Below are 21,527 nucleotides of genomic sequence, written 5' to 3'. Positions count from 1 at the left end.
AACAGATCCGTTAAAAAATGGAATATAACGGATGTGAAACGGAAACAAACAAAATCTGTAAAAAACAAAACAAAACTGAAAGTGCACCTTGTGTTTGTTTCAGTTTGACATTTGTTTTTTGCATCCTTTTCCGTTAAATTTGACGGATCTGTTAATAACGGATGGGCAAACATCTGCATTGGAGGCTCCATTAAGGGCCTCTGTTGCAGATCTTAAATTACCGGAAACAATAGCGCACACGAAAAACCCATGAAAGTCATGGGTTCCGTTGGGCGCTGGTGGTTTCCGACGTTCAACAAAACTGGCGCTTGTGGCATTCCCGTTGTTCTGCTTACATCATTCCTGACAGCAGAACAGAAAGCTGAAGGCAGATGTGAACAGGCCCTAACCCCCGTCAATGACATCTGACACACAGTTCAAGTTGGAAACACCAAAATGCACCAACCTGCTGAAACCAAAAGTGTGGGTGTCAGTTGCCCCTGTATAGGCGGTATGCTACTTCTTCTGTAACTATATTGCTACTCCTTGCAGCTCTATACCCAGAAATGAATGTAAGCTATTTTTGTTTTTTGCTTATTTCAGCAGAATGCATTGAATAGCACCCGTAATAGCCTAGTGGTAATAATTCTCGAACGCCTCACTGCGACCTCTGGCGGCATTACACTGTACAACCAGCAGGGAATGACGTCAGCAGTCGCACCGAGTGACCTCTACAGGCTCCTCCCAAGACGTGAGAATTGAAACTAGATCCTCGTGCAGAGGTTGAAGTGACGTAGGCAGGAACACTAACCAATGAGCACGCACGTTGTTGGGAGTGTGGCAGACAGCTGTCATGGCTGCCTCCTTGAGTTGCCGGTTCGAAATGATGAGTGGGGTGCTGTGTAGGACATGGAGCTCTGCCGGGTGTCGGAAGAGACGCTGCATTCTGCCCTGGTCACACTTGTATGGAGGAGTGAGGGCAGCTAGCCGCTCTGTGTGTGTGGAGCTGGCGGGCAGGTAACTCCTGGGGCACACGTGAGACAGACCTGCCTGTACATTGTATGTAGTCACTGACGTAAGGTCTGGAGTGAATCTGAAGTCTTATCATTGTAGTATAATGGAGGACATGACAGTCCAGTCTCTGCTTGTTTGTTCAGTAGGATACATTAGGGAACTGCTTGTATAACTCCCCTAATATCGGGTTAGTTTTGGAGTTGCTCCCTTTATCTTCAGGAGTAATGTGCGAGTAATCTGAGGCAGGGCTGTGCCAAATATCTGCTGATGAATGTGCAGAGCAATGGCGAAAACACTCATCGCACTCCTAAATCTTATTGGGAGCGCTGCTGAGAATAGAGAAGAGCTCCCTGACGTGTCTGTTTTTGCTGTGTGCCCCATAAAATAACAATTCTGGAGCATCTGTTCTTAGAATTCTGTATTGAGCCGTTCCTCTGTTATTCCTCTTGGAAATGTATAAATAAGGCTATGTTCACACTGTGTTTATGATGTATACGCCAGGAAAAGCTCCCAGTATGTTAGAGGCTGGAACAGATGTCCAATAGTGGTATCCGTCGCCCATAGGCTTTTATAGTATCTCAATAACATCTACGTTGAGAGAGCTTTTCACGTCGCCATATATGTTAAACTGACCCTTAGGCCCAGTTCACACTGAGTTTTATTTACGCGAAAACAGTTTTGGAATCAGCAGCAGAAAATGGCCGAAATAGTCTCCCACTTCAATGGGAGGCGGCGGTTTTTTGTTTTCCCATGGTGGCTATTAGCTGATCGCGTTAAAAAAAACAAAAAAAAAACGGCATGCTCTTTCTTGTCGCGGTTCCGCCTCTGACCTCCCATTGGAATCAATGGCTGCAGCCGAAAAACTGAGGCAAGAAAGTGCAGGCAGGTTAAAATCAAAACATTTGCAGTATTTTATTATTTTATTTGTGTTTAGTAAATGAAACACTTTTTGAATATAGGTTTATTAAACATTTTATTTCGTTTTAGCGCTGCAGCTTCTATGTATCCACTATACATAGAAGCTGCATAACGCGCCGGCTGCCGAATCGGTCAGTAAGCTGAACTGACGGCTCAGCTGACAGCGGCTCCTTTGTGCCTATGACGCACAATCTAACCCCAATACCGATCAAATCTGTTGACCAACGTAGCTTTGTGTGTTACAGGCACATAGAAGCCGCTGTCTACCGAGCCGTCAGTCCAGCTGACTGACAGATTTGGCTTGCAGCGCATTTTCTGTTTCTATGTATAGTGGATTCAGAGAAGCTGCAACGCTAAAACAAAATACATTTTTTAATGTATATTCGAGAAAAAAAATTAAATCACTAATCACATAACTTAAAAAAAAAAAAAGGGCTTCAAATAGTATATAGTCTTTAAATTGGCTCTGTCATCAGATTATAAGTGGCCTATCTTGTACATAATGTGATCGGCGCTGTAATGTAGATAACAGCAGTGTTTTTTTATTTAGAAAAACGATCATTTTTGACAGTTATGACCTATTTTATCTCACTATCTGCAGTGTAAATGAATGGAGAGAAGTGTATGACGCTGATTGGTCAGCGTCATACACTTCTCCCCACAACGCCCACTTGGCCATATAGTAAAACACGCCCAGTTGTCCATTAAGAAACTCATTAGCATAAAGCTAAAATAGGTCATAACTGTCAAAAATGATCGTTTTTCTAAATAAAAACCACTGCTGTAATCCACATTACAGCTCCGATCACATCATGTACAATATAGGCCACTTATAATGTGGTGACAGAGCCAATTTAACAATGTAATAAACACGTTGAAGGGGTATTCCCACCTTTGATGTTTATGGCATATGCCATAAATGTCTGATGGATGTGGATCTCTGCTCTGGGACCCGCACCTATCTCCATAGCGGGGGTCACTCGACACCAATCCACCTTGTGAAGCTCGACTGTTTTTGTATCTCCCACAGTAATCAATGGAGAGTGCGGCCACTTCTCTATTCATTCAGTGGCTGGATGCGTCGCATCTCAGGCCTGTGAACCGCAACTATTAATCATATCCCATGGATATGCCGTAAATGTCTAAAGTTAGAATACCCGGGTTGGGCTTTCAAGTCTCTGTTCATGGTCGGTTTTGGAGGGAGGGGGTTGGCTTTGTTTTTGTCAGGTTAATTTAAAATTTCAATAAACTGCTGAAGGTACCAGGTACGTCATAGTGTGGGGGGTGATATATGAAACGTGCTGACGCGCTACGCGTGCTCCATGCTCAGCAGGTGTCAGTTGTGTTTTACAGTTGACACCCTGGACCAACAGCCAGGAACAGCGATCATGCTGTTCCTGGCTGTTTAACCCCCTCAAATGCTGCAGTCAATCGCGACCGCATCATCTGAGGCGTTGAAAAGCGCGCATTGCCCCCCCGGAACAAGATCGGGGGTGACTATGGTTGTCACGGCAGCCCAGGGGCCTAATGAAGGCCCCCAGGACTGCCTTCACTCTGCCTCTGTTAAGCCCTTCCTGTGGCAGGGCTTAACAGAAGCCGGTAAAAATAACAATAGGCTGCAATACATAAAGTTTTTAGTTCCTCAAAAAATAATCCCTTCACGTTCAATCCACAAAAAAATTAAAAAGTTATGGCTCTTAGGCTGGATTCACACGAGCGTGGCGTTTTTGCGGACGCAAAAACGCGGTGTTTTGCGCGCGCAAAAACCACTTGACAGCTCCGTGTGTCATCCGTGTATGATGCGCGGCTGCGTAATTTTCGCGCAGCCGCCATCATAGAGATGAGTCTAGTCGACATCAGTCACTGTCCAGGGTGCTGAAAGAGTTAACTGATCGGCAGTTAACTCTTTCAGCACCCTCGACAGTGAATGCCGATCACAATATCGAGAAACCTGTTAAAAAAAAAAAGAAAAAGTTCGTACTTACCGAGAACTTCCCTCCCGGCCGTTGCCTTAGTGACGCGTCCTTGGTGACGCGCCTCTCTTGACATCTGGCCCCACCTCCCTGGGTGACGCCGCAGTCCATGTGACCGCTGCAGCCTGTGCTTGGCCTGTGATTGGCTGGAGCTGTCGCTTGGACTGAAACGTCATCCCGGGAGGTCAGACTGGAGGAAGAAGCCGGGAGTTATCGGTAAGTCAGAACTTCTTTTTTTTTTTTTTTTTTTTTTTTACATGTTCATGTATATTGTGATCGGAAGTCACTCTCCAGGGTGCTGAAACAGTTTAACTCTTTCAGCACCCTGGACAGTGACTATCTCCTGACGTCACGTACCGGAAATTTTTTTGCCGAGTTCGGCCGAACCCAGTGAAGTTCGGTTCGGTTGTCCGGGTTCGCTCATCTCAAAGACACTCCGTTTGGATGTTTGTAAACAGAAAAGCACGTGGTGCTTTTCTGTTTACATTCATCCTTTTGACAGCTCTTGCGCGAATCACGCAGTTCGCACGGAATTGCTTCCGTGCGGCATGCGTGCTTTTCACGCACCCATTGACTTCAATGGGTGCGTGATGCGTGCAAAACGCCGAAAGAACGGACATGTCGTGACTTTTTTTCAGCGGACTCACGCTGATGAAAAATCACGGACATGTCTGCACGGACCCATAGACACATATAGGTCCGTGCTACGTGCGTGATTTGCATAGAATAAAGCCTTAGAATGTGGTGAAACAAAACCATCATTATTTTTTGTTTTTTTAACAAAGTTGTTTTAGTAAAATATAAAAAAAAAACTATATATAAATTTGTTATCCTGTAATCGTATTGAGCCACAGAATAAAGTTGAGTTGTTGTTTTTACCGCAAGGTGAAAACAATAAAAACGAAACCAAAAAAACAATGGCCCGCAAATAATTATTTTTCCGTTTCCCAGTACATTATATGGTACTTTAAATGCTACCGATAGAAACTACAACTCCTCCCGCAAAAGATATGCCCTCACACCGCTCTATTGACGGAAAAATAAGAGGTATGTCTCTTGGAAGGCAGGGAGTGAAAAATTAGAGATCAAAAAATGGCTTCTTCCTGAAGGGGTTAAAAAAAATGATTAGAAAACATTATACATTTAAAACATTAAAAAAAAATATTACTTGATGTAGTAAAGATCCCTGATGTATAGTGAGACATTTAGGTGTCATGCACATTCCTTGTGCCTCCGTACTGCACGGTATTACGGAGATCTCCTAAAAGCAGCGGGAAACTCCTTCCCCCCCCCCCCCCCTCTTTAGGAAATAATTTTGAAGCTCTGTTCACGTAACATTTGCGTTTTATGTTGGTGGTAAAGAGTCGGAGGTATTTCCTGATTTATGCCCATACAATACCATACATCACCGGAAAGGTCCTAATTTGTATACCACGCGGTACATGTTTTTTTACGGGATGCCTCTGTATGGAACCGCATGTCTGCTATGCTATTACATAAATAAAATAAAAAAGTGTAATGACAAATGCCTCCCCAACGTATGTCAAAAGGACACCGCATATGTCTGGTCAATTGACCCTATGGATACATTTGGGATATGCGCTGGGATCGTTCCCGTCACATACATCAGACGTAATGTTCAAACCTGGTGTAAACGCAGCCTAATACTCATGTTTTGTGAGTTGCTGAAATATATTTGCTTACACTTTTGTTATATTTTTCTTTGTGCCCTCAGAAAATTGGAAATCACTTGTGGGAAGTTGGCCCGTTTTGCAGATGGATGTGCTGTAGTAAAGGTAAGCGCAATCTACAGAATCTATTTCTACAAAATACGGTCACAAGCTTCACCCAGAACTACGGTCTAATATAATATTGTTATTGGAATTGCTGCCTTCATCATTGGCCTGCAGGGCAAGTGGAGGGACTAAAGTTATAAGTACAGCAATCTTCTGATGTGTCCTAAGCCGCTATAATTCATCTATGTGCACGGACCCCCTCCTCTTGATAGAACTAAGGGGCAGTGCACCTCTCGGCTCCTGGCAGCTTCACTTGGGAGAGACAGTGATGGCCAATCGAATGCTATACAGCCGCTTAGATATTTTCCATTCATTTACACAGTCGAGTCACGTTATTATGACCACCTCCTTCTTTTGACGTCGACAGCGCGTAGCCCATGAAGGAAGTGATGTGTCGTGGGTATATACGGTGTGCGATAGACGGTCTGAACACACATCGCTCGTTGTTGCCGTTGTTTTAGAGTTGCAAAAACGGATGATTATTGGCTTTCAGGCCAAGGGTGACAGTATTTCTCACACAGCGCAGTTTGTGAAGTGTTCGCGTGCTGCTGTGGTGAAAGTGTATCGTGAGTGGACAAATGGCACCATTGGGAATAACCGACGTGGAAACTGCGGAGCACCACGCGTCGTTGATAAGAGGTGAACGTCTGCTACGAGGGTGCGCGAGGGCCGAACGACATGCTACAGAGGAGCAGCTCACCGTGAAAATCAACCAGGGGGCTATCAGATGTGTGTCTAAAAGAACAATTCAGCGAACCCGAAACAGACGGATGGTCACTTCTCCTATACTAACAAAGGAGCATCAGAAAAAACGCTTAAATTTACACGACCGTATCGCAATTCGACCACCAATGATCGGCAAAGGGTTTCTTTCTCGGAGTCATATTTTCTGCTTAATCGAACGGATGGACGTTGGTGTGTCAGGCGAGAAACATCAGAGAACAAACATCCTGCAACTATTGCTGGAAGAACACAAGCTGGTGGCGGCAGCGTTCTCATCTGTGGAATTTTTTCATGGCAATCTCTGGGCCCGCTCATCCATGTGGAAGGCACTCTGAACCGATTTGGGTATGAATCCATCAGATCACGTCCACCCATACAGGCTGTTTGTCTTCCCTGGGGTACATGGAATCTTCCAGCAAGACAATGCGACATGTCACACGGCTAGAAATGTCCGACAGTGGTTGGACGAGCATGGCCAAGACTTACAAGTATTTCACTGGCCCCTAATTCGCCAGACTTTAACCCATTTGAGCATCTGGGACCTCCATCTAGCTGCTGTCCGTGCCCGTCTAGCTGCTGTCCGTGCTGCACACGGCGGTTACTCTGGATATTAGCTGGTGGTCATAATAACGTGACTCACATGTAATTTAATTATTTTCTATTCCCAAAGCAAACTTGTCTCAGCCGACATTTGCAAGGAAAGTATTCAGCACTTCACTAGCATTCCCGAAACATTATAAACGGTCGTTTTTATGGCATGATACAGTCCGTGTTTCTGCGTAAACTTTCGGATGAAAATATGGTGGTATACATAACCATATAAAAAATGCATTGACGGCGTATTCGGGGTTCATCTGATTTAGATTCCAAATAGTTGTTTACATAAGACATAATTGCAGCACGTGGGGCTCTATAGTAAGGCATCACAGAGATTCCTGAGACATTGTTTCCTATGGACTTTACCCCCTGCTGGGGAGTCTTAAAGAGGCTCTGTCACCAGATTTTGCAACCCCTATCTGCTATTGCAGCAGATAGGCGCTGCAATGTAGAATACAGTAACGTTTTTATTTTAAAAAAACGAGCATTTTTGGCCAAGTTATGACCATTTTTGTAGTTATGCAAATGAGGCTTGCAAAAGTCCAAGTGGGTGTGTTTAAAAGTAAAAGTACAACTGGGCGTGTATTATGTGCGTACATCGGGGCGTTTTTAATACTTTCACTAGCTGGGCGCTCTGATGAGAAGTAACATCCCCTTCTCTTCAGAACGCCCAGCTTGTGACAGTGCAGATCTGTGACGTCACTCACAGGTCCTGCATCGTGACGGCCACATCGGCACCAGAGGCTACAGTTGATTCTGCAGCAGCATCAGCGTTTGCAGGTAAGTCGATCTTACCTGCAAACGCTGATGCTGCTGCAGAATCAACTGTAGCCTCTGCTGCCGATGTGTCCTCGCTCGTCCGACACGATGCAGGACCTGTGAGTGACGTCACAGCGTGATCTCTCGAGAACACGCTGTGTCTGCACTGCCAGAAGCTGGGCGTTCTGAAGAGAAGTGGATGATACTTCTCATCAGAACGCCCAGCTAGTAAAAGTAGTAAACACGCCCCGATGTACGCACATAATACACGCCCAGTTGTACTTTTACTTTTCAACACGCCCAGTTGTACTTTTGCAAGCCTCATTTGCATAAATACGAAAATGGTCATAACTTGGCCAAAAATGCTAGTTTTTTAAAAATAAAAACGTTACTGTAATCTACATTGCAGCGCCTATCTGCTGCAATAGCAGATAGGGGTTGCAAAATCTGGTGACAGAGCCTCTTTAAATCAATTACTGTCAATCTAAATACACTTTAATATGACTGAATATATTATGTGAATTATGAATGTCAATTGTAAATTAGTTTGTGTAACATCATTCTTCTTTTTTTTTTTTTTTTTTTTAATCAAGCTAGGTGATACTTCTGTAATGGTGACAGCCGTGAGTAAGACAAAGCCTTCTCCATCCCAGTTCATGCCATTAGTGGTGAGTGTATATCCATTAACGTCACTACCAGAATTAAAGCATCTTCTAAAATTGTCCCTTATTGCAGTTAAGTGTCAACATGCATTTTTAACTGCTTTTGATCAGCCCAGATCCCCAGCGATTAAGTAATTGTGGTGGGATTGGTGGCTGATCACCCACCTGCCCTTCAGTGACCATGTTATTTTATGCAAGGGCCTTAGCTTCCTCCAGAATGAGGGCCACTTTTTTCACCAACTCTGGCTTATTGTTAGAACTATGGGTCCCGCAACACTTTCATACGCCCTAATCGGCCAGTATGTACCTCCATTTGTGATCTCCTGTCCGTCCTGACATCGGGCGTAGGGAGACACTCCAGCACGCTGGGCGATACAGTTTCCGCAGATACCATACGATGTCCAGAGTATCATGCACGGGTCCAATCCTTAATGGGTGTCGTGCGATTGCCGCAGCAATTGTACCGCCCAGCATGCAGAAGCTACCAATGTACATTCATCTTGTAGAAACCTGTGGGAACATTGCAGTATAAGTTTCTATACATTTTTAGAATATTAACCAGTTAGTGACTGCCAATACGCCTTTTAACGGCGGCCACTAACGGGCTTTATTCTGATGCATATGCCTTTTTACGGCACTTCATCAGGATAAAGTAAACAGAGCAGGAAGCCGTCAAATCTCCCTGCTCTCAGCTGCTAGATGTAGCTGAGGGCTGGGGGTGTCCCTGCTCTGCCGTGTGAGATCGATATAAGTATCGATCTCACCCGTTTAACCCCTCAGATGTGGTGCTCAATAGCGTGCACCGCATCTGAGTGGTTTTGGAGAGAGGGAGGGAGCTCCCTCTCTCCCCCACCGACACCCGGCGATACGATCGCCGAGTGTCTGTGTCTCTAATGGCAGCCGGGGGTCTAATAAAGGCCCCCAGGTCTGCCTGGAGTGAATGCCTGCTAGATCATGCCAGAGGCATGACCTAGCAGATGCCTGTCTGTGTTACACGGACAGGCAGTAATACACTGCAATACAAAAGTATTGCAGTGTATTATAATAGCGATCGGATGATCGCATATTAAAGTCCCCTAGTGGGACTAGTGAAAAAGTTGAATAAAGTTAATAAAAAAAAAATGAAAAACCCACTTTTTCTCCTTACAAAATGCTTTACTATTACAAAAAACACAATAAAGCAAAAAAGTTACACATATTTGGTATTGCCGCGTCCGTAACGACCCCGACTATAAAGCTGTTACATTATTTAACCCGCACGGTGAATGCCGTAAAAAATAAAATAAAAAACAATGGAAAAAATGCTGTTTTCTGTTAATCATGACCTAAAAAAAATGTGATTAAAAAGTGATCAAAAAGTCGCATCTACTCTCAAATGGTACCAATAAAAACTACAAGTCGTCCTGCAAATAAAAAGCCCTCGTACAACTGCATCGGCGGAACAATAAAATAGTTATGGCTCTTCAAATATGGAAACGCAAGAACAAGTAATTTTGAAAAAAAAGTGTTTTTACTGTGTAAGGAGTACAACATACAAAATCTATACACATTTGGTATCGTTGCAATCGTAACAACCCGCTGAATAAAGTTGTGTTATTTATACCTCACAGTAAACTACGTAGATTTAGGGCGCAAAAAAAGAGTGGGGAAATTTCAGGTTTTCGTCTATCTCCCCCCCCCCCCCAAAAAAAAAGTTAATAAAAGTTAATGAATAAATTCTATGTACCCTAAAATGGTGCTATTAAAAAGTACAACTTGTCCCACAAAAAACAAGACCTTATACAGCTATGTCGACGCAAAAATAAAAAAGTTATAGCTCTTCGAATGTGACGATGAAAAACGTAAAAAATGGCTTGGTCATTTAGGGCCCAGAATGCAAGCAGGGGGAAGGGGTTAAAAAGATAAAGCAAAAACGTGAGCGAGCCTAATGAGTCTTGGCCCTCTAACTCTTGGTAAACTATAAAGCTGCAGAATTGGTATGCTTGTATTGTTTCTCTTTAACCCCTTCCCGACATACGCCGTATATATACGGCGCTGTCGGGAGGTGGTTCCCGCAAAGCGCCGTATATATACGGCGCAGTGATGGTGCGGGCTCAGAAGCAGAGCCGGCACTATCACTGCGGGGGGACAGCTGTATTATACAGCTGGCACCCTCCTGTAACTGCCAGGACCGGAGCTACTCTCCGATCCGGCAGATTAACCCCTCAGATGCTGCGCTCAATAGAGCGCAGCATCTGATAGGTTTTCACCCGATCGGCAACCCAGTGATGCAATCGCTGGGTTGCTGTGGCAATCGGACGCCAGAAAATGGCGTCCGAGTCTGCCTTGTACGGGAGCCGATGAGGACCCGCCTGCGGCAAGTCCTCATAGGCTTGCTGTCAGTGAATAACTGACAGCGCTAATACACTGCACTACGTATGTAGTGCAGTGTATTAGAGTAGCGATCGGGGCATCAGGCCCTCATGTCCCCTAGTGGGACAAGTAAAAAAAGTAAAAAAAAGTAAATAAAAATGTGGTAAAACAATAAAAACACACACATTTCAAATAAAAATAAAGCTAAACTGACTTTTTTCCCATAGTAAGTATTTTATTATGGGAAAAACCGTAAAAATAAAAAAAACTATACATAATTGGTATCGCCGCTTCCGTAACGACCCAAACTACAAAACTATTATGTAATTTATCCCGCACGGTGAACGCGGTAAAAAAAAAACATGAAAAACAGCGCCAGAATCTTTGTTTTTAGGTCACATCTCCTTCCAAAAAATGCTATAAAAAGTGATCAAAAAGTCACATTTACTCCAAAATAGTACTAATAAAAAACGCCAATCCGTGCCGCAAAAAATAATCCCTGACACCGCTTTGTGCACGCAAAAATAATAAAGTTATGGGTCTTAGAATGTCGACAGAGAAAACAAATGATTTTATAAAAAAAGTGATTTTATTGTGCAAAAGCCGCAATACATAAAAAAAACTATATAAATTTGGTATCGCCGTAATCGTATCGACCCGCAGAATAAAGCTAACATGTAATCTAGGGCGCACTGTGGATGCCGATAAAAAAACCAATAAAAAACTATTCCAGAATTGCTTGTTTTTGGTAATTTCCTTTACCAAAAAATGAAATAAAAAGTGATCAAAAAGTCGTATGTGTTCTAAAATGGTACCAATAAAATCTACAGCCCGTCTCGCAAAAAACAAGCCCGCACACCGCTCAATCAACTGAAAAATAAAAAAGTTACGGCACTAGTAATGCGGTGATGAAAAAACATCTCAATGCGCAGGCCGGAGGGGAACATTCCTGCAGTTTCAGGGCCATGGTATTTAGGAACTAGGAAAGGGAATGGACATAGCACATCCGCTGGAAGCGAGGGTGCCCGTATTATACAGGCGCAAAACTTTCCCAGCAATATTTCCCAAACTACGAAGGAGAAAATGTCCCCAAAAGGTGCAGAGCGTTACAGAAGGGGGATAAGAAAGAAAACCGTTTTATCAGTGTGACACCGGCCTGTGCATAACGGATCACTTCACAGCGTAACACACATCTATGGATAATTATATTATTTACCCCATGATTATACCGTCCTATTATGCCCTGATATACTCCGCACAGATTACATATGCCACCACATTATAAGCTGAAATACCAGCAAAACCCCAAACAGAACTATTACCAAGCAAAATCCATGCTCAAAATGGCGGTCTTTCCCTTCTTAGCCCTACAGTGTGCCCAAACAGCAATTTATGGCCACAAGTAAGGCATTACCATGCCCGGGAGAACCCGCTTAACAATTTATGGGGTAAGATTCTCTAGGGGCACAACATCTTGTGCGGTGAATGGGCAGATTAGTGGAGAAATTGCAATTTTCACTTTGCACCATCCACTGCGTATTCATTTCTGAAAAACACCTGTGGAGTCTAAATTCTCACTACATCCCTTGATAAATGCCTTTAGGGGTGTAGTTTCTAAAACGGGGTCACTTTTGTTTGGTACATCAGGGGTTTTGCAAATGCAACATGGCATCCGCAACCCATTCCAGCAAAATCTACGCTCCAAAAGATAAATACCGCTCCTTTTCTTCTGAATGCTCCCATATATGTAAACAGTCGATTATAACCACATATGGGGTGTTACCGTACTCGGGAGAAATTACTTTACAAATGTTGGGGTGCTTTTTCTTCTCTATTCCTTGTAAAAATGAAAAATGTGTATCTAAAACTACATCTTGTTGGGAAAAAAAAATATTTTTCATTTTCATGGCTTAATTCTAATTAATTCAGCAAAAAACCTTTGGGATCAAAATTTTCACTATACCCCTAGATGATTCCTCAGGGGGTGCAGTTTCCCAAATGGTGTCACTTTTGGGGTGTTTCCACTGTACTAGTACTACAGGGGCTCAGCAAATATGACATGACACCCAGAAACCATTCCAAAATCCAAATGGTGCTCCTTCCATTCTGAGCCCTACCGTGTGTCCAAACAGATGTTTGTGACCACATGTGGGGTATTATTTTACTCGGGAGAAGTTGCTTTACAAATGTTGTGGTGCTTTTTCTCCTTCAGTCCTTGTGGAAATGAAAAAAAAATACCTAAACCTACATTTTCTTTGAAAAAATGTAGATTTTCATTTTTACGGCCTAGTTACAATAAGTTCTGTAAAAAACCTGTGGGGTAAAACTGCTCACTCTACCCCTAGATAATTCCCTCATGGGGTATAGTTTCCAAAATGGGGTCACTTGTTGGGGGTTTCCACTGTTTTGTCACCTCTGGGGCTTTGCAAATGCGACATGGCCTCCGCAAACCATTCCTGCTAAATTTGAGCTCCAAGAGCCAAATGGCGCTCTTTCCCTTCTAAGCCCTGCCGTGTGTCCAAACAACTGTTTATTACCACATGTGGGGTATTGTTTTACTCGGGAGAAATTGCTCTACAAATGTTGTGGTGCTTTTTCTACTTTAGTTCTCTTGGAAATGAAAAAAAATTAGCTAAACCTACATTTTATTTGAAAAAATGTAGATTATCATTTTCATGACCTAGTTCCAAAAATTTTTGCAAAAAAACTGGCCGGTCAAAATGCTTGCTACACCCCTAGATAAATTCTTCGAGGGGTGTAGTTTCCCAAATGGGGTCACTTTTGGGGGGTTTCCACTGTTTTAGTTCCACTAGACCTGTTCAAAGCTGACATGGTGCCTAAAATATATTCTAATAAAAAGGAGGCCCAAAATCCACTAGGTGCTCCTTTGCTTCTGAGGCCGGTGCTTCAGTCCAGTAGCACGCTACGGCCACATGTGGGATATTTCCTAAAACTGCAGAACCTGGGCAATAAATATTGAGTTGCATTTCTTGGGTAAAACCTTCTGTGGTACAAAAAAAATGGATTCAAAATGAATTTCTGGAAAAAAATAATGAACTTTGTAAATTTCACCTCTACTTTGCCTTAATTCCTGCGCAATGTCTAAAGGGTTAAGAAACTTTCTAAATGCTGTTTTGAATACTTTGAGGGGTGCAGTTTTTAAAATGGGGTGACTTATTGGCGGTTTCTAATATCTAAGGACCTCAAAGCCACTTCACAACTGAACTGGCCCCTGTAAAAATAGCATTTTGAAATTTTCTTGAAAATGTGAGAAATTGCTGCTAAAGTTCTAAGCCTTGTAACGTCCTAGAAAAATAAAATGATGATCAAAAAACGATGCCAATCTAAAGTAGACATATGGGGGATGTTAGTTAGCAACATTTTTGTGTGGTATAACTGCCTGTCTTACAAGCAGAGGCATTTAAATTGAGAAAAATGTTAATTTTTGCAATTTTTCGCTAAATTTTGGTGTTTTTCACAATAAATACTGAATGTATCGGGCAAATTTTGCCAGTAACATAAAGTCCAATGTGTCACGAGAAAACAATCTCAGAATCGCTTGGATAGGTAAAAGCATTCCGGAGTTATTACCACATAAATTGAAACATGTCAGATTTGAAAAATGAGGCTCTGTCAGGAAGGTCAAAAGTGGCCAAAGAGGGAAGGGGTTAATAGTTTAACAGGGTTTGCAAAATAATATTTTTAACCTGTCTTTACAGGTTGACTATAGGCAGAAAGCCGCTGCTGCAGGAAGGATACCTACAAATCATCTAAGAAGGGAACTTGGCTCCACTCCGTATGAAATTCTTACAAGCCGAGTTATAGGTACTTTAAAAATTCTATCAAGTCTTATGAGCTCCGTTCTTTCCAATTTTGGTTAAAGGCGTTGTCTCACCGAGGACAATCACTGATTTGACCAGAGCAAGCTGCTACCAGCTAGAAATTGGCCAGAGCGGCATCTACACTCCGTTCTGGCCAATAGAGTATGGGACCTAGGGCGGGGGACCCGCCTTTGACGTCCCTATGTTAGACTTCGTTCCGTCGGAACGGAGCCCTGACAGACGGAAACCATAGTTTTCCGTTTGCATCACCATTAATTTCAACTGTGACGGATCCGGTGCCAATGGTTTCCGTTTCTCTTCATTGAGCAAGGGTTCTGTCGTTTTGACGGAATCAATACGTTATTGATTCCGTAATAACCCTTGCACAACGGCGACAAACTGAAACCATTCACACCGGTTCCATCACCGTTGAAATCAATGGTGATGGAAACCGAAACCTGTGGTTTCCGTTTGGGTCTGTCAGGGCTCCGTTCCGACGGAAAGCTCAGACAAAGATGTGAACAAAGCCTTGCGTGTGGATTTTGCCATGGATTGTTATGCAATGAGTGTCATCTTCTGCACATCTAGGAAAAATCTGTGACCGGGCATGCCATGGTTTAAAAATAGTCAGCATACCGTTAAATCTGCTGCGACTTTTACTGTAGCATCTGTATAAGGTCTTGTTAAGGGTATGTTCACACGGCCAAATTTCAGACGTATACGAGGCGTATTTTGCCTCGTTTTACGTCTGAAAATACGGCTCCAATACGTCGGCAAACATCTGCCCATTCATGTGAATGGGTTTGCCGACGAACTGTGCAGACGACCTGTTATTTACGCGTCGTCGTTTGACAGCTGTCAAACGACGACGCGTAAAAATACAGCCTCGGCAAAAGAAGTGCAGGACACTACTTTGGACGTTTTTGGAGCTGTTTTCTCATAGACTCCAATGAAAACAGCTCCAAAAACGGACGTAAAAAACGCCGCGAAAACGGCGTGAAAACGCAGCGAAAAATGCGAGTTGGTAAAAAAACGTCTGAAAAGCAGGGTCTGTTTTCCCTTGAAAACAGCTCTGGATTTTCAGACGTTTTTGTTGACTACGTGTGAACATACCCTAACACGGATTCACATGCTTTCTTCTGTACTGAAGTTGTTAATCCGCTGCCTGTGAACATAGCCTTACAGTAAAATATGTAACTAACCTAGTGGTGGGGGTATTACACCTACTGCCTGTATTTGTTGACTAGTTGCATGAAAGGATGCAGGTTTACCTTAACTTTATTGCAATGTAACCCTGTGGTTCAACACTGGCACAGTTTTCTGAAATATTTTGTGTTCCTAGATCGTTCAATTCGACCTCTATTTCCCGCTGGTTATTTTTATGATACACAGGTGAGTGTTATGCGTATTTAAGTTTCTGTCCAGCATGTTCTAGTCATCGTTATACATGAGAACTAATGTTATTGCAATGTTTATTTTCTTAACTTTAGATCCTGTGTAACCTATTAGCAGTGGACGGCATCAATGAGCCTGATGTCTTGGCAATAAATGGAGGTAGTCATTCTACATCAGCTATTTCTTTTTTTCTTTAGCGAAGCCCAAGAGTGGATACAAAAAGAAACAAAAGCATAAATAAGACTTCGGGCTTGTCCACACATCGCGGGATTCCTGCGTATTTTCTGTCTGGAATTGCGGACGGAGAATACGCAGCAGAATACAGTAGCAGCAAATTGGGTGACCTTTAACAAATCTCATCCACACGCTGCGTAAAAATTCAGAGCAGAAAATGACCTGCGGTTCGTATTTTTCGTACCGCAACATGTCAATTTCTGCTGCGGAAAGTGGACTGAATTGCTGCGTTTGTCGCCACCTCCCAGCATTGTGAAAAACGTAGCAAAATCCGCACCATTTTCTGCAGCAATTCCGTTGTGTGGACAAGCCCTTCTACTTCTCTCTTTTGGGTCCACTCCTGCGTTTGCTTGTTTGATTCCAGCCTCGCACAACTATGACCGTTTTGCTTGACTAAGCACAATTAAAGATGTACTTCAGTTATGTCTGGATTGCAAACTGTCTAAAAAGTCTAATCTAAATTGAACGATCATTGGATGATCTGGCGTTTCTGTTTATGATAACCGCATGCTGCATTTTGTATATATGACTTTTTATATCTTTGTCTGTGTATCTTTACAGCCTCAGCTGCACTGGCTTTATCAGATATACCTTGGAATGGTCCTGTAGGTAAGTTAAGATTGTTATGGAAGGTAATTGAGCGGCTTGTATAACCCCTTAATGACCAGCTATGTTTTTCAGTTTTTACCTCTCCATTTCAGCAGCCATAATTTTTTTTAATTTTTTAATTGACGTGGCCATGAGAGACCTTGTTTTATGCGGGAGAAATTTTATTTATTTTTTCTTCATATTTTGGAGGTAGAAAGAAATCATTTTTATGGCGAGAATATAAGAAAAAGCGATTCTCTACATAGTTTTTCTTATTTTTTTATGCCCTTCATGTTTCACTCTAAATAACCAGTTGGATTAATTTTTCAGGTTATTACGTCGTTCAGATACCTAATATGTGTAGGTTTTTTGTTTTATTTAGCGTAGGGGCAATATATTATTTATACAAAATAATTTGTAAAAAATGTCGGGCCTTTTTTTTTTTTTTTTTAAATCCCATTAAGGGATAGCTTTATTTATAACCTTTTATTTTTTTACTTGGAATGTATTGGCATGCTCCTGTATGCTAATACATCATACTGTGTCACTATGACACAGGCTGGTGTTAGGGCAGCACATAGTGTGCCTGAACAGCAGGCAAACTGAACAGACAACCCTGGGGTCCTTTCTAGGTCCCATGGGCTGACTGCAGAAGGATTCCCTGGTGTTTGATCACATCACCGGGTTTCCGATGACTAGATCAAAGCGGGGAGTTGCCTTTGATCTTGCTGCGGTCACGGACTGCTGCGATCAAAGGGTTAAACAGCTGGGATCCAAATGTTTTCCGACCCCAGCTGTTTTCAGCAGGCTGCTCTAAGATTAGGAGCGGTTAGTTACAGCTCCTGCTTAGAGGATGAGCGCTCATCAGCCTCATCTACAGCGACCCCAAAATATGTCGCTGTAGACTAGGGACATGCACCAGCTGCCGTCAAAAGACGGTGGGCGGTCGTTAAGGGGTTAAAGGGCGTATTCAGTGATCAGGACAAAAACTACGACTAAAACTACTGGAAAAAGTAAAACTAAATCCAACACTTCCTTGAGTAAAATTCTCTGGTTTATATTGCATAAAAAAAAAAAAAAAAATCTGACTGTTGGACCTCAAGTCCCCTAGTGGGACTTTCAATTTTCATTGAAATTTTTACTTTGCACCATCCGCAGCGCAATCATTTATGGAAAAGACCTGTGGGTGAAGATGATCACCACACCTCTTAATAAATGTCTTGAGGGGTGCAGTTTCCAAAATGGGGTCACTTCTCAGGGGTTTCTTTTATTATTTCACATCAGAGCCTCTGCAATTGTGAACCAATACTTTGTAAATCACCAAATTAGGCCTGAATTTTACATGGTACTCTTGTTATTTTTGTTTTGTTTGTGCAATAAACATCCCCCCCACCCTATACTTCACTCATCGCCCGTCATCCGAGACCCCAAGTCAGAAATCTGTAACCTGCCCAGCGTCCCACTTAAATCTTCTTTGTTATACCAGGCTGTGTATTTAAATGTGCTCATTAATGTCTGAATCTCAGAATCTTCCAGAACATGTCCTACAAACGGTCTTCATTTCCTGAAAAACCGTTCCGTATCTTTATCTTTACACTTTTCTGCATCAATTTTATCCAGAACCATTATATTCTTGATTGTGCCCTTTATTTCTGCCAATGTCGGAATTTGCGGTTGCAGCCAATGTCTCAATATAAAAAAAATTGCCACTAGTAGAGCGATATATAGCCCCTTCTTCTAAAGCTTTCGATCTCATGTTGGAGCTATGGGGGACATAATGGAATTTATAATGAAGGGGTAAAAGAGGAATGTGCTCCTCCCAAACATCCACAATTATACATGGTACTCTTTCACTCCTGAGCCCTGTCAAATTCCCAGGCAAAAGATTAGGGCCACATGTAGGGTGTTTCTAAAACCGGGAAACACAGCATAAAAATTAGAGCAGTCTTGTTATGGTGGCACAAGCTGGGCACCACACATTGGCATATCTATGGGAAAAAAAATCCAATTTTCACTCTGAAACATCGAGTGCACACCAATTTCTGCAAAACACCTGCGGGGTTAACATGCCCACTACACCCCTAGGTGAATGTAGTTTCCAAAATATGGTCACTTCTGGGGCACTCCTTCCCTTCTGAGCCCCACTGTGTGCCCAAAAAGCAGTTCATTACCACATATGGAGTATTGCCGTACTCGGGAGAAATTGCTTTACAAATGTTGGGGTTCTTTATTTCCTTTATTTGTTGAGAAAATTAAAAATGTTGCGCTAAATCTACGTCTTATTGAAGAAAAGTGATTGTTTTTATCTTCACTGCCCAATTCTAATAAATTCTATGAAACACCTGTGGGGTCAAAATGCTCACTACACCTCTAGGTGAATTCCTCAAGGTGTGTAGTTTCCTAAATGTAGTCACTTTCTGCGCGTTTTCATTGTTTTGTCCCCTCAGGAGCTTTGCAAATGTGACATGACCTCCGTAAACCATTCCTGCTAAATTTCAGCACCAAATAGCGCTCTTTCCCTTCTGAGCCCTGCCGTGTATCCATTCAGCCGTTTATGACAACATGTGGGATATTGTTTTACTCGGGAGAAATAGCTTTACAAATGTGGTGCTTTTTCTCCATCACTCCTTGTGGAAATGAAAAAAAAATTAGCTAAACCTACATTTTCTTTGAAAAAATGTAGATTTTAATTTTTTCGGCCTAATTCCAATAATTTCGGCAAAAAACCTGTGCGGTCAAAATGCTCACTATACCCCTAGATAATTTCATTGAGGTGTGTAGTTTCCCAAATGGGGTCACTTTTGGAGGATTTCCACTGTTTTGGCACCGCAAGAACCCTTCAAACCTAAAAAGAAGGCCCCAAAATCCTCTAGGTGCCCCTTTGCTTCTGAGGCCGTTGCTTCAGTCTATTACCACACAAGGCCCACATGTGGGATATTTCCTAAATCTGCAGAACATGGGCAATAAATATTGAGTTACATTTTTGTGGTAAAATGTTCTGTTACAAAAAAAATTGACATTTGTAAATTTCACCTCTACTTTTCTTTAATTCCTGTGAAACATCTAAAGGGTTAAACTTTCTAAAAGCTGTTTTGAATACTTCGAGGGGTGAAGTTTTTAAAATGGGGTGACTTATTGGGGGTTTCTAATATAGAAGACCCTAAAAGCCACTAAACAACTGAACTGGTCCCTGAAAAAATTGCCTTTTGAAATTTTCTTGAAAATGTGAGAAATTGCTGCTAAAGTTCTAAGCCTTGTAACGTCCTAGAAAAATAAAAGGATGTTCAAAAAACGACGCCAATCTAAAGTAGACATATGGGGGGTGTTAATTAGCAACAATTTTGTCTTATAACTGCCTGTCTTACAGGCAGATACATTTAAATTTAGAAAAATGCTAATTTTTGCAATTTTTCACAATTAAATACTGAATGTATCGAGCAAATTTTGCCAGTAACATAAAGTCCAATGTGTCACGAGAAAACAATCTCAGAATCGCTTGGATAGGTAAAAGCATTCCGAAGTTATTACCACATAAATTTAAACATGTCAGATTTGAAAAATTAGGCTCTGTCAGGAAGGGGTTGGTGTCGGAAGCAGATGGCTCTAGTCACAGTATAGCGGCCGTGCTACAGTGTACGGAGCCAGCTGCTTCCGGCACCGAAAACTGCATGACTTTCGGTGCTGAAGGCAGCTGGAACAGCTGATCGGTGAGGGGTCCCGGTGTCGGACCCCCACCGATCATATACTGATGACCTATCCTGTGGATAGGTCATCAGTATGAAAAACCGCCCTGTGCCCAGCTTGCAAAATCTAATTGGTGCGATTGATACTGTTTTCTTGCTATAGTTAACTTTTATTTGTTTTTTTCCTAAGCAAATATATTTCTTTTTTTTTCCCCCCCCTTATAGGTGCTGTTAGAATTGGTCTAACCAATGGAGAGTTTATTGTTAACCCTAACAGAAAGGAAATGTCAACGAGTTTATTAAATTTGGTAGTCACTGGTTCTGCCCAAAACCAAGTAGGTAAGTAAACGGTTTACATGTTATTTTTTTCCTGCATTGCATTCCTAGCCATGATGTACTGTATGTATAGCCGATGATGTACTGTATGTAGTTACTATAGGCATATTAAGACTGACTACACATCTCACACGTTGCAGGATTAGATCCAAAAGGGGAAGGATAAAGCTTCCTATATATTTCGCCCTTCTCTGGGATCCACTGAAGCTGCACTGTGTGAACCCTGTGGTAGTACCACCATATTTGCTCAGTGTTGCTGCTCGTTTTTTGTTTTGTTTGTTTTTGGTTTTTTTTCTTCATTGTTCAAAGACCTGCTCCATTTTTTTTTTTGGTTGTTTTTTTTTTTTGTAGTCATGCTTGAGGCTGCAGCAGAAAATGTATTACAACAAGAATTTTGTCATGCTGTTAAACTGGGAGTGAAACAAACAAGTCAAATAATCAACTGCATACAACAACTAGCAAAAGAGCACGGAAAGCCAAAACGTACTGTACAGAAAATGTTTACACCTCCTGATGAGATTGTGGAAGCTGCAAAATTGTGAGTAAACCCATTTTTACCCCTTTGCCTAGTAATGACGTTTTGTTGGGAATATCCATAGGTGGTAATTATTTTTTTCCAATTACACAAACTTACAGCAATTCCCTAATCATACAAGAGATCGGATGCATAAACTATTTAAAATGTTTATGACCAAAT

The 21,527-nt window shown here is 42.1% G+C and overlaps 1 protein-coding gene across 1 annotated transcript in view; it reads left to right on the top strand.

The window, feature by feature from the left end:
* The first annotated feature begins 780 nt into the window (after positions 1 to 780).
* The window catches only part of PNPT1 (polyribonucleotide nucleotidyltransferase 1), a 69,922-nt gene continuing 49,175 nt past the window's right edge, over positions 781 to 21,527 (top strand). The window contains exons 1-9 of the mRNA XM_075862983.1: positions 781 to 996; positions 5,620 to 5,680; positions 8,353 to 8,427; positions 14,493 to 14,598; positions 15,937 to 15,986; positions 16,085 to 16,148; positions 16,785 to 16,832; positions 20,720 to 20,833; positions 21,182 to 21,368. Of these exons, the coding sequence (XP_075719098.1) occupies positions 833 to 996; positions 5,620 to 5,680; positions 8,353 to 8,427; positions 14,493 to 14,598; positions 15,937 to 15,986; positions 16,085 to 16,148; positions 16,785 to 16,832; positions 20,720 to 20,833; positions 21,182 to 21,368 (869 nt within the window). The 5' untranslated portion in view covers positions 781 to 832. The remainder of the gene's footprint in view (positions 997 to 5,619; positions 5,681 to 8,352; positions 8,428 to 14,492; positions 14,599 to 15,936; positions 15,987 to 16,084; positions 16,149 to 16,784; positions 16,833 to 20,719; positions 20,834 to 21,181; positions 21,369 to 21,527) is intronic.

This window comes from Rhinoderma darwinii, chromosome 4 (genome assembly GCF_050947455.1).
Source record: "Rhinoderma darwinii isolate aRhiDar2 chromosome 4, aRhiDar2.hap1, whole genome shotgun sequence".
NCBI lineage: Eukaryota > Metazoa > Chordata > Amphibia > Anura > Rhinodermatidae > Rhinoderma > Rhinoderma darwinii.
Note: the sequence above shows the minus strand (reverse complement) of the source record. Positions and strands in the feature narration are given on the sequence as shown.